General features: G+C 33.8%; 1 protein-coding gene across 1 annotated transcript in view; it reads right to left on the bottom strand.

The window, feature by feature from the left end:
- The window catches only part of LOC123690732 (long-chain fatty acid transport protein 4-like), a 51,582-nt gene extending 45,090 nt beyond the window's left edge, over positions 1-6,492 (bottom strand). The window contains exons 1-3 of the mRNA XM_045634828.1: positions 6,093-6,492; positions 5,671-5,821; positions 3,989-4,226 (exon numbers count right to left, since the gene is read on the bottom strand). Of these exons, the coding sequence (XP_045490784.1) occupies positions 3,989-4,226; positions 5,671-5,821; positions 6,093-6,256 (553 nt within the window). The 5' untranslated portion in view covers positions 6,257-6,492. The remainder of the gene's footprint in view (positions 1-3,988; positions 4,227-5,670; positions 5,822-6,092) is intronic.
- Between the last annotated feature and the right edge of the window lie 7,212 nt (positions 6,493-13,704).

Below are 13,704 nucleotides of genomic sequence, written 5' to 3'. Positions count from 1 at the left end.
AAAAACAACATCGTTTGTTAAAACTCTTAGAGCACACGGAAGCTCGCGGGCTGCTTGCAGCCCGCGCACAACGCACCAGCTAGTTTCTTTATAAAGTTGTATTATTTTACACAGGCCGAGCGAAAACACAATAATATGGCTCCGAGAAAGAAAAAGTTATCCCGAGAGGAATTACTACAGAAGAAGAGAGAAGCAGAACGACTACGTTATGAAAAAAGAAAAAATGACCCACAAAAGAGAGAAGAAATGAGAGAAAAGGAAAAATTAAAGTACCAAAAGAAGAAAGAAAAAGGTTCACGAAAGTTGGTAAAGGATATGACACCTCGTGAGCACAGAGCTGCCCTAAAGAAGTGGAAAGAACATTGTACCGTGTACCGAACCAAAAGATTAAGACTGAAAAGTGTCACTAATACTTTTATACGAGACAATACGCCAATATCAGATCTAGAAGCATCTCCTCCGCCTACAAGACCCACCACTCCAATTCCAGAGCAGTTTTCTTCAGCTCCAAGCCCAGCAGCTTCCAGTGCTAGTCAACAACAAAGAAAGAAAGAAGCCACGACTCGACGAAAGAAGTTTAACAGGAAAAGAAATGAAAAAATTGCACGTTTAGAGAAAAGGCTTGAGAAGTACAAGAAAAGGTTAGCTAGATTTAAAAGTAAAATGCAGAAGAACGTTGAAGATACACCTAAAACAAAGATATTAAAAATGTTAGAAGAGCCTGATCAAAGAAAAGAAGTAGTAAAGAAAGCGTTGTTTGGCGACGTCATTAGTAATCAGTTGAAAGAAAATTATTCTACATTGAAACATACGAAGGAGAGACAAATTTTCAAAAAAGTTGTTACTGGTAGTCTTGTTCGAAAGTATAGGCAATGGATACCTAAAGAAATTAAATCGTTGTCTAGACCCGGAAAAAAATCCAACCTCAATGGCTTAGATGTACCTGTATTGAAACGATGTAAAATACCTGAAAGTTATAAAAGAGCTGTTCACAATTTCTTTGAAGATGATAGTAATAGCCGTATGGGAGCCGGTAAAAAAGAATTTATTACTAGGAAGACTGTAAAGAAACAGAAGAGGTATCTTCTTGACACAGTTATGAATCTTTACAAAAAGTTTATTACAGGCAACTTTAAAATTAGTTACCAAACTTTTTGTCGACTCCGTCCATTTTGGGTTGTTAAACCAAATGCTCAAAACCGCGATACATGTCTTTGCATAGTTCACAGCAACATAGACATGAAGCTCAGCACACTTCATACTGCAAATATATTGGGTTACAACAACCACCAGAAGTTACTGGAAGAGCTATGTTGCGACCGGTATAATGTGAATTGTTTGGCGAGATCCTGTCATACTTGCCTTAATAAGAACCCGAAATATAAAGAATTTGATAACAGAAATGTCATAAAATATAAAATGTGGATTTCGGAAAGGCAACAAATACAAGATTTTAAGACTAAAAAGCCCCGACTCGTGACTAAATGTTTGAAAAAAACATTTGAAGTACATCCAAGACAGCTCATAACGCAATTACAGAAAGATTTAGACAAGTTTTTTGAACACCAGCGAAATATTGTTCACCAATATAAAGCCATAAAGGATTTGAAATCAAACCTACACTGCGACGAAGTCCTGATACACGTCGATTTCAGTGAAAATTATTGCACTAAGTACTCTGAAGAAATTCAGGCCTTTCATTTCGGTGGATCTCGTGCACAGCTGAGCCTGCATACCGTTGTAGTTTATCTACAAAATTCAATCCTTTCTTTTTGCACAGTCTCCGAGAACATAACCCATTCACCTGCTGCCATTTGGACACATCTACGACCAGTTTTCAGGGCTCTTCCATGTAACATTAAACGAGTGCACTTTTTGAGCGATGGCCCTGTAACGCAGTATCGCAATAAAACTATGTTTTTTATAATGGCAACTAAACTCTCTGAAGAAATTCCTGATATTGAAAACTTTACATGGAACTACACTGAAAGTGGCCATGGAAAAGGTGCACCGGATGGAATCGGAGCAACATGTAAAAGGACAGCAGATTTTGTAGTTAGTTCTGGAGGTGACATCAACAATATTGATCAGTTTGTTACAGTTATCCAGGAGCGATGTCTTGGCATCACATGTATCGCGATTGACGGTAAAGACATTCAGGCAATGGTCGATACAGTTGAAGAGGAAGCAGCCGATCAGAAAGGGTTTAAAGGTACTCTAAATGTACATCAGGTCGCAGGTGTTTATTCCAGCTCCATCCCTGGCCTTCCCACTAAATGTAAAACACTTACAATGAAAACTCTCAGCTGCTTTTGCAACCGCGGATCTTGTGATAAGATAGGCAGTATCAACTTTGCTTTAAAGCCTAAATTGACAGTAGAAGAAGTATTTACAGAGTCCGAAGCCGAAGATCTTGAGCCTGCTAAGTCTGAATTGACACCTACACAAACGAAATCCCTTCAAAGATTGGATGATGCTATACCAGGAACGAGTGGCATTCAGAATTCATTTTACAATACAGGAGATTATGTTCTTGTGAAATATACAGCTAAAAATGTGGAATATCGTTATGCTGCTGTAATTAATGGGATTGACGATGAAGAAAATGACTTACGTGTTACTTTCCTCAAGATTTGTGACCAAAAAGCGCAGCTCTTTAGAATAGATGATAATGACATTTCAGACGTGTCATTTGAACAAGTTGTCCTAAAGTTGGATAATCCTGACTTGATTTTAAAAGGAAAAAGAATATTTTATAAATTTCCTACTGAAGTAAAAGTTTTTGAGCGCTAACTTTTTAACGTGTTAAATTAACTGTGATTTATTTGTGCCTTATTTGAATTAATATTTTTAAGGTTTTTGGAGATTTCAGTTTAATTTAATTTGAGAGAAAAGACTTTCTTTATAACCTATGTTAATGATGTAAAGATAGTAGGTGTTTCAATTTAACTGCATAAATTTAATTAATGACTGATATTATAATACTAACTTACTGTTGATCTCAAAAAGTTCAAAATATTTCTAGCACATAAGTTTAATTTTTGATACGAATACTTACATTTTTATATTACAAATTAATATAATAAGTATTTAAATGCATAGCATTGAGCAATCCATATTATAATAAATAATATTATATTGATCTCTTAGCAAGTACAAAATGTTTCTAGCACTTAAGGTTGATTTGTGATATGAATGTTTAAAAAACGTTATGTTTTCTGTTATTTTTCATAAAGAAACTTAGTTGATTATCGTTGCGAAAACATGTCATTTAAATAATAAATGATTGATTAATGTAAAATGACTTTTCTTTCAAACACATCAGTCCCCTGTCTCACTTAACAGTACCCTGTTACGTTCAAAACAGTCCCCTGACGCCCGAAACAGTCCCCTGTCATGGTTTTTTAGAAAATCGCTAATAACTCGAAAAATACGTATAAGTTCAGTGGGCCACCTTATTTTATTAAAACAACAGTTAAGTTTCTTCGAAATAGGAGACTTTTTATTGGCAAATATTTAAAAAAATCGCCAGGACAACATTTATATGGAGCCTGTACGAGCTTACAGAGAAATGCCCGTATAGTAAAAATTCAATGTCAATAGACGTGTGTACGTATTTTATGTACTGGCTCAGCAGTTTAAATAGTTTATGATTCTAAGCAATAATGTAAATATGAAAATCTTTATGTGATTACCTAATTTAACTCTTACATGTAGTTTTTTTTTTCATTTATTACTCGAAAAAATACAGTACATAAACAAACACAAAAAACATTTAACATAGTTAGGTACTTAAAATTCAGTTCCTATACATACTCCAAAGTCAAAAAACTATTTAACACATAAAAACAATTGAAACTCGTACTCGCTTTTATCGCGACAAAATATTTAACGTGCACATAAAACAAAAAAAAACGTTTCTTCTTCTGGGTATTCCAATGTTTACTATGTCAAGAGAATAAGTACAATAGTAGCATAATGAACTTACCTGGCAAGTATTCGTCGGAAAATATGAGGACATTGCATTTGGCAACATTTATGGAGTGAATTAACGCGTTGCCTCGTTGGTTTGTATTGATAAGTGGCGATATTGCACCAATGCGCGCACTGCCGATCCAGAGCGCTGGCATTTGGGCACAGTTGTTGGTCATCAATCCCACAATATCCCCCTTCTTTATACCTTCATGTTTTAGAACCGCTGTCATACGTAAACTGTAGTCTTCCACCTAAAACATAAATAATTCTAACCTTGTAGCTTGTTATCATAAATACAAGTCATAATGTGTTATTGACCTATGACAATTTGTTTACATTTAATTATATCAGCCTATTGTCTATAGTGTTTCTTTCTTATTAAATTGTTATTCAAAGATAACATTTTACAAGTAAATTGATGTTAATTTGTGGCTAGAGTTAAATCTGACAACAACTGTAAAAGCCCTAAAGTACAAGAAAAATTTAACAAAATAAGTGATAAAACCGTTCATTAACACACTTATCTAGTAATTAACATTACTTTGTTTGACATAAGATTTATGTGTTTACTTAATAGAAAAGAAAGTTAAACATCTTCAATGAGAATTGTGTAACTTGTGGCAATGCCTGTTGAATTATCCTTATGTCCTATAATGACCTCTTATTCAGCCTTGAGAACTTTAATTCATTGTTTTAATCCAAGTGCATATGTTATTTCAAGGCTCACATTAAATAAGTATTGGAAATTGTATTTGTTAAAAGTTAATAACTTGGATACTATATTTAAACATTAATTGATACGGAAAATTGCCACCAAATATTATATTCTTACCCAAACAAAAAAATAAAATCTTGAAATTAAATACCATTTAACAACATTTATTGATTTGAAAAATAAATTGCTAAGATAATAAATTTTTATTGTATGTAATTGCTATATAAAATGCATAATACATTGCAATAAAACAAAAATTTAATAAAAAATATGTTCTTCATTTAAATGTACATAATATAATTAATTGTTCATCTTAGTATTATAAATTCATGCATTAAAATATTTTACAACAACACATTCAACTTGTTCTTTATAATAGTGAAGAGATTGTTTGCTTAAACACGCTAATCTCGGGAAACATGGGACCAATTTGAAAAAATATTTCCCTGTAAGATGGTCTATTTTTTATTAGACAAAGACCAATAGGAGGAGGGCAATGTGAGTTAAACTGCAGGCGCGTTTCCCTAGTAGTATGATGATAAATACCAGATTTTTACTCATTTTATTAATTTTTCTAGTGAATGTTTAATGATATCGCCTGTTTCTCAGCCCTCAGGTAATAACTGAATGATCTCCATAATATTTACAAATAATATCACATTGTACATGTTATGTACACTTCTTTAAAATAAATAAGCTTTAATTATAGTAACATTATGGTAGGTACCTAAATTTAAATGTAAATATTTTTGAGACTGGCTAAGAGACACTATTTGAAATGTGATAAAGATAAAATCAAAAATTGTAACAAATATACAGACTGCAGTTTACATGTTATTCTATATATCAGTTGGAATAATCATTTATAGCTTTATAAAAGTAGTATAAATTAATTTATTAGGTATGTTATTTGTACATTATTGTAAAGTTAACTGAATATATGTTTGATAGGTACTAAATGTATGTAACATTACACAAACCTCTTTGAAAGTCCAAACTTCATCTTGAAACAGAAAACACGGCTTTTCAGGGTGTCTTTGAACAACTTCATGGAACAAATCCGGTAGAGTTGAATTATTCCTTTGGCATTTCTTGGCAAGCATTAACACTCTTAGGTAGCACCATAGCGCTCTAAAAATTAACTTTTATTTGAATATACATGTTAACTTTGATGTATGTTAATATAATCATGAAAAGATTTCAATATCATGCTGAATAAAATATTTAAATTATATTCACAACAATATATAAATCTGGAGAAAACATTCCTCCAAGGAATGACCTCATACTATTCTGGTATACATGTAAGGTGTATTTTATGCACTCAGTTAAAATTACTTTATAGACTTGTTACCTATAATAGTATTACAACAAGTTTTTATGCATAAAAGGTTTGCATTACCTAAGATCCCTAGGCGTAGTAACCAACGCGATGTAACACCATCTTGAATGGAAGGTAAGTAGATACAGCACACTCACAATAACAGCAACAATGGTTGTTAAGAGAAAACCCAAATATTGGCACACGGCGATGAACGCCACAGCAATACCGAGTGCCCCAAGCATCGCGACCAGTTTCCGCCACGATATACGGCGAACTGATCGACGAAAGTAGCGAAACCAAACCACTTTGATTTCCACAAATCACTGCACAAATACAGAGTTTCTTTCAGCGATAGCGCTTGCCTTCACGCAAGGTAAGGCGTCTTGAATTACACTGATAACAATATAATAATACTTTTAACTACATCATAAACGTAACTGTCGACTGTCGTAGTGGTATTGGACAATTAATTGTATAGAGATGAGTGAAGAAGCAACGCAAAGCATACGGTGCAGCCGATCGATATAAATTTGTTCAAAATCTTATTTTATATAAAGAATGAATATAGTTATCAAATAGTATTAGTAACGATTTCATTTTAAATTTGCATTTGGGCAATTTATATTAAGATAGAAGGTTTTTTCTATAAAATAATATTATTTTTATCTTGATCTTTCACATTATTAACATGTCATCGTTCCTGACACAGGCTCATAGATAGTGTTGTGACTAATATATTGGTATTAGTTAGGAGATTAGTAATATTCTATGGATTCACGTATTAGTAATCCGACGAACTCTCGTATGCTAATATTTAATATTCACTTAATCTGGGATTCATTTCACTCGGCACGGATCGGATAGCTCACAGAACACTAGGTATCACTTCTAGCGGACACTAATAATATCCACAGAACAAATATACTCCGAACATTATATATAATATTAGTAATATCTAATCTGTGTCCTATGATCGGATTCACTCGAATGCCGAGTAGCAACAAACGAACTTATTGTATGGGTCAAGAAGCTTATATCTAATACACTGGAGATTTCGGTATGAACATTGACGTGTAACAAGAAAATATTGCCCAGTTCATGTTTTTTATCACTTTCACACCTAACTTGGTATTGCCACTGTTAATACGAAGTTTTCCCAAGGCTACTATGTATGCTGTAATATTCTGTGCAAAAGGTTAGTTTTTGTACATGAGTTTGTTGATAAATTGCCAACAACGTCATTCAGAAGCATTGTTGGATGAGACAATTATTATTTATGCTAAATAAACTAAGTATCTGAACCAATTATTAAAAAGCGATACTCCCTGATTATGGGTAGTCACCATAATAAAATTGTAGCAACTCTCACTTTGTCAATATGGCATGTGTGTCAAAAAAATTGCGTCGCTTCGAATATTTAAGTTAATATTGTTGCTTATTTAATGAATATTTTCCGAATATAAAGAATGCATTGTATTGTGCAAAATTGCAGAAGTGTTTGGACACCAAATTCTGGCATAGAATTTCACAGGCAAGTGTATATTTACGTTATTTACAATATTCCTCAATACTCCTGCATTTACCTGTTTAGAATCATTTCAATGGCAAAAATTGTCTAATTTAGCATCATTTTAGTAAGCAGTCATGTTAAATTTGTTATTTCCCTAATACTTTATCATTTTTCAACAAGTTTTCAATAAACAGATTTAACAAGTAAGGTAACCATGATGACGAGTTTTTATGGATAGCGAAGAGAATATATTGTAATAACAATATTATGATGAAAATTTAGAACACCATTTTAAAGATTGTTACTAGTAATGAAACAACACATGACATCGGTATTGCACTCACATGTAGTTATAAGATTGTTCGTTTTTACATTGAAATTTATACTTTTTTAACTTACCTCATATTTTTTTGTTTTACGTATTTCAGCTTTCCAAAAAGTAAAATAAAAAGAAATATATGTGCCCATCAAGGTTACTGAGGATTACGACCCAGAAAAAAATACCTTTTGAAAAATGAACTTTGTAAAGTTAGCTGAAATTTGTGCAAGGCTGCTATAAACAGTTTTTCTTTGATGATTCTGGCTTGAAATTGACCCGTCGAAGCAACGCGTTTAAAAAGAAGATCTGAGTAGCTAACAATTTGGTAAACAGCATCTGATGCAAAACACAACTTTCCTCTATTTACAAAGGATGTTAATGCTATATATCAGTTCATATCCAAGCTTTGTAGCCAAAAGTTATTTATAACTATCATTCTATACCAATTAAAATTGTATGTACCTACCTATAAAGTATGACCATAATATTATAATATAAATACTGTTAAAAATATATGTCGTTATTATTTATAGACCATGATTTTTAGTTTTTTCTATTTTGAAAAATCCTGAATTTACAAACCAGCGTGGTCACTCGACAGAAAGAGACAAATAACATGACTGACGTCATTGAATGTCATAGTTTCTTGTTTCAAGTTAATGGTCATAGTGCAATCTCCAGTGTATTAGAGGATATAAGCTTCTTGGTATGGGTACATCCATCTCTTTCGTATACAAGACGTTACGTACAAGAAGTAAGAACCTACATACGAATGAGACGGATAGAATGTGTCCGGGAGAGAAAAACAGACATGATGGTGGCGATTTTTAAAATTAATTTCACAGAGTAATCCTCACATACTTATTATCTTAATATATATAAATCTCGTGTCACAATGTTTGTCCTCAATGGACTCCTAAACCACTTAACCGATTATAATAAAATTCGCACACCATGTGCAGTTCGATCCAACTTGAGAGATAGGATAGTTTTTATAAAAAAAAAACGTAAACATGTAGGTACCACGGGCAAAGCCGGGGTTTTTTATTAAGTATTCCGATCCCACACCACGACACGATCTATTCATTTTGTATTATTAGTAACAGCATAAACTGCATAAATAATTTGATATTCATAATCCATCCACCTAGCAAACTTATATTATACTAAGATGATGATACAATAAACAGAACTGACCCCTAATCTAATACAGTGTGATACGTATTATTAGGTCTAAGTTTAAATATCACTAATCTCAAATATTAGTTAAGATATTATAATATTACTAGACTAATATATTCATATTAGCTAATACTGATAAATATCGGTATTAACCCATCTCTACTCATAGAATACAATTAGGTACTCCTAGCACAGGCTCCAGACGTTCCGTTGTCAACAGGAAAAGTCAAAATTTGACTTTGTAAAAACATCTTCAAATAAGCTTCAAATAATAGGTATTATAATATTTTAATTAATGTCATGTATTTTTATTTTTTTACTAGCTTTCCGCCCGCAGCTTCGCCCACGCAGTCAAAGAAAAACCCGCATACTTCCCGTTCCCGTGGGATTGCCGGGATAAAACCTATCTTATTTCCCGGGGTAAAAAGTAGCCTATGTCCTTCCTCGGGTATCAAAATATCTCTATAGGTACCTACACCTACTATTACTTGCTCTGTGCTCTATACCAATTACCAAATTTCATGCAAATTGTTTAATTTCAGTAGTTAAAGCGTGATTGAGTAACAGACAGACAGACAGAGTTACTTTCGTATTTATAATATTAGTATGGACATTACGAAGTAACTATTCTCTAATCTGTGGTATGGATATAATATTTAATGTTGTGTGGTTTTATGAAACCACGGTAAAAGTGAAACTTTTTTTCACACTATAGACATTTAACTAAAAATTATCGTATTTGTACGATAATTATCGTACGTATCGTCGTGTACGCGTCACGCGACATGCGCTACACAGACCAAAAAGTTTGAGACGATGTAATAAAAGTTTCACTTTAATAATATTATGTATTGCTTGATTTATCCCTACTATATTGTAATGTAGAAATATTATGAAACTACTAGACTACATAAGTAACTAATCCATTTTTATTTAGTAATACTAATAAGTTACTTTATAATACAATACGCATATTATGATGTACATGCAATATGCGCTATGCGACAAATAAACATAAATTAGTAAGTAAATATTTATTTATTGAAGTGAAACTTCTTTATCGGGGTTGGAAAAAAATTTAGTGTAACATTTTTTAGCATTTTTTCATTACGCGTGAAATTTTTCCGTTTCGCGACATCTTTTTCTTATCCCTACCACGCGTGATTCGACGTATTTCTGTAAAGTTGCATATAAATAATAGTAAGGGCGTAGGGATGTTACGACCCCATCGCCCACGGTTGGGATATCTATTGTTTACATAACAATAGATATTCCACCCGTGCAATCAGTCAACCCGCAGGACACCTTGTGGCGGGGTGTCGGGGAGTAGCGACTCCGCGGGAACCGAGTGCTCCCGGAGGAGGCCCCTGTCTTCATCTCCGGCTTGCCTTTTATCTACACTAATATTATAAAGAGGAAAACTTTGTTTGTTTGTTTGATTGTAATGAATAGGCTCATAAACTACTGGACCGATTTTAAAAATTCTTTCACCATTCGAAAGCTACATTATCCACGAGTAACATAGGCTAGGACCTAGGTTTTATCCCGGAAATCCCACGGGAACGGGAACTAAGCGGGTTTTTCTTTCAAAACGCAGGCGAAGCCGCAGGCGGAAAGCTAGTATTTTATATTTTTAGAGCTTTTACTCGAAGGGTGGTTGCGAATCTTAAGTGGCGAGTGGGCACGTGATGCTGGACCCTCAAGGAGCGCGTGACCGTAGTTTTAAGTCCAGGTACGCCTCTCCACCCTTAGCTGCTCACAATATGTTGCCCCCTTGTCGCAATACTGCAGCGACTTATTTCGGGGCCCATACAGTGAGAGGGCGAGTCACCACCTGCCAACAACTTTTTTGCTATATCTTAGTAGAAAGGCAGGTGACATAGTCTTCCATAGTCCATAGTTCCGGTCCATTAACATCCCATTACATAGCCCCGTTTATTTTGTTTCCTTATCTTGCAATAGTCCTACATTGGCCGCGGACTGCCCAGGGCTGTATCTCTATAGTGCAGTCAAAGGGCAGGCTGCGGCTGGTGTCCCACAACACAGTAAAGTTCTCGAAAGGGCCTCTGCGAGTTGGATCCGTGTCCCCACGTAAGCCTTCCAAAGGACCGGGTACCTTCCTTATGATGGTACCCGAGTATTATGGAATAATAATAATAAATCTTTATATTTTCAGACACCAATATCACAGTTGACAGATATATAGGTACTACGTCCAATATCCATACAATCTTAATATAAATAAATCTCGTGTCACAATGTTTGTCCTCAATGGACTCCTAAACCACTTAACCGATTAAAATAAAATTCGCACACCATGTGCAGTTCGATCCAACTTGAGAGATAGGATTGTTTAAACATGTAGGTACCACGGGCGAAGCCGGGGCGAACCACTAGTATATTATATAATATAGTAATAATAAATTATATAAGTAGTAAATTATTTTTTTAAATATAAGGTCATAAAGAAGTTTCACTTCTTACGTGTGTACACTATTACACGTACACATTTTTTTAAATTAAGTATTATAAAACAGATCTAGTTAACAATAAGTAGGTACTTATTGTTAACTAGATCTGTTGATCTTGTGCCTTTGTGGGGTAAATAATTAACATAAGTATTTAGAAAAATACAGTATCAATGATCAGTCAAGCCTTTTGTCTGCCTGATTCTGCCAAAGCTAGACATTTTTTTGTACACTGTACCAAGGATGCCATCAAAGTTCTAGGTAAGCACTAACCAAAAACGGTCTGAGCGAGAGGTCTCCCAAAAGTCCTTGTCTGACGTTTTTTCAACTCATTACTTAAACTTACCCAAGAACTTAACCAATCCTTGACGATTATTTAGAAATGGTAGTTAGGGTGACCATGAATTTTGTTTGACTTTGCACCATCTCACACACACACTTTTACGGTACAATATACGTACACTATGTTTAAGTTTATTTTTAAATAAGTACATTAAATTAGGTAGCGTATCATCAATGTAATATGTATTGGAAATTTACCCGCGATTAAAAAAAATTTGTCCCTTATTTTGTTAAGCCGTGGTCACCTAGTTAGAAAGAGACAAGTTGGGATAAAAAACGCTCTCTCACGGACCGGTTTTTGCGGCATAGTGGCGGGGCACACAGGCACACTGCATCTGTGTGTGCCTGTGGTGTGCACTGAACAGTCTAGTGAGTAGTTTGTTACTTTGTTTGTTTTTATGACAAAAAACAGCTACAAAATATTATAAATATTAAAAAATATTAATTTTATACATGGTAACCTAAGATGGTAACATACAAAATCTCTGTTTGTTATTTTCACTTTTACACATTTGAGTCATTTGACAATTACATCAATAATCTGTGATCAATAATTAGTCAATTGTGGTCAATGTCAATATAATATGTATATATAATTCTTTCTATGTGAAACCGTTAAAATTTAAATGTGATTTGTGAAATCGAGTGTGAAATGTGAAATGGACATTTGATGGTACCTAACTTGAACCAGAGTATAAACAGCTATAATGTATATTATGTTCTGTGACTCGATCTGTGTTCGCACCCTGCATCTGAAGGACTTTGGGCTAGGCGCCAAGCAAATTATCTGTTTAACTCATTGAGATACTATTACTACCTACGTAGGTTAGTAAATGTTTTAACCACAGGTTTTAACTTTGGTATAATTGCGATAATAGGTATGTTCGCATTGTATTATATAGTCGTATAGTCAAATAGTCCAACGAGAATAACGTTAATTGCAAGCAATTTATGGATTACAATTTACAATTTATCGACATTTTGCCGAGTCGAGACAAAGAACTACGAAAAGTCAGGGTAAAACTGTACATTATAGGGCGTGGAGTTGAGAGTCGACAATTTTTTTGTGGTTAGCTATTGTCCTATGGAACCCAAATCTGAAATTTCACACCAAGGAAACTTTTAGTTTTTGAGTTACGAATTTTTGAAAATCGGAACATTACTATAGAAAGTTACTCCATCTTGTTTTTGTTACGCATATTTATTATTTTGTCAATGTCAAATTTGGCGTAAAGCAATTCGAGACGCTCCGCTCGCTGCGCTCGCTCCGCTCGATTGTTTAAAAAAAGTCTAACATAACCTAACCTAACTTGTTTCGAGTTCGGAGAGTTTTTTTTTCGTAAAAAGTTAAACAAAATAAATTAAGTGTCAAATTTGGCTATTCATTTCACGTAAAACAATTCGAGACGCTCCGCTCGATGCGCTCGCTCCGCTCGATTGTTTAAAAAAAGTCTAACATAACCTAACCTAACTTGTTTCGAGTTCGGAGCGTTTTTTTTTTCGTAAAAAGTTAAACAAAATTAATTACTCTACTTATTGGTTAGAAATGTTGTACTTGAAATGAATCACACTAAGCAGGTACTGTGTGTCAGGTTGACATTGACAAAACAATAAATATTATGCGTAACAAAAACAAGATGGAGTAACTTTCTATAGTAATTTTACGATTTTCAAAAATTCGTAACTCAAAAACTAAAAGTTTCCTTGGTGTGAAATTTCAGATTTAGGTTCCATAGGACAATAGCTAACCATAAAAAAAATTACGACTCTCAACTCTACGCCCTATAATGTACAGTTTAGCCAAAGTCAGAAAGGTAGGTAGGCCGGAAAAAAATAGAAGGTCATTATATTAATTATATATTTTCTTTT

Source organism: Colias croceus, chromosome 3 (genome assembly GCF_905220415.1).
Source record: "Colias croceus chromosome 3, ilColCroc2.1".
In the NCBI taxonomy this organism is placed as follows: Eukaryota; Metazoa; Arthropoda; class Insecta; order Lepidoptera; family Pieridae; genus Colias; species Colias croceus.
This window is presented reverse-complemented; position numbering and strand designations above follow the sequence as displayed.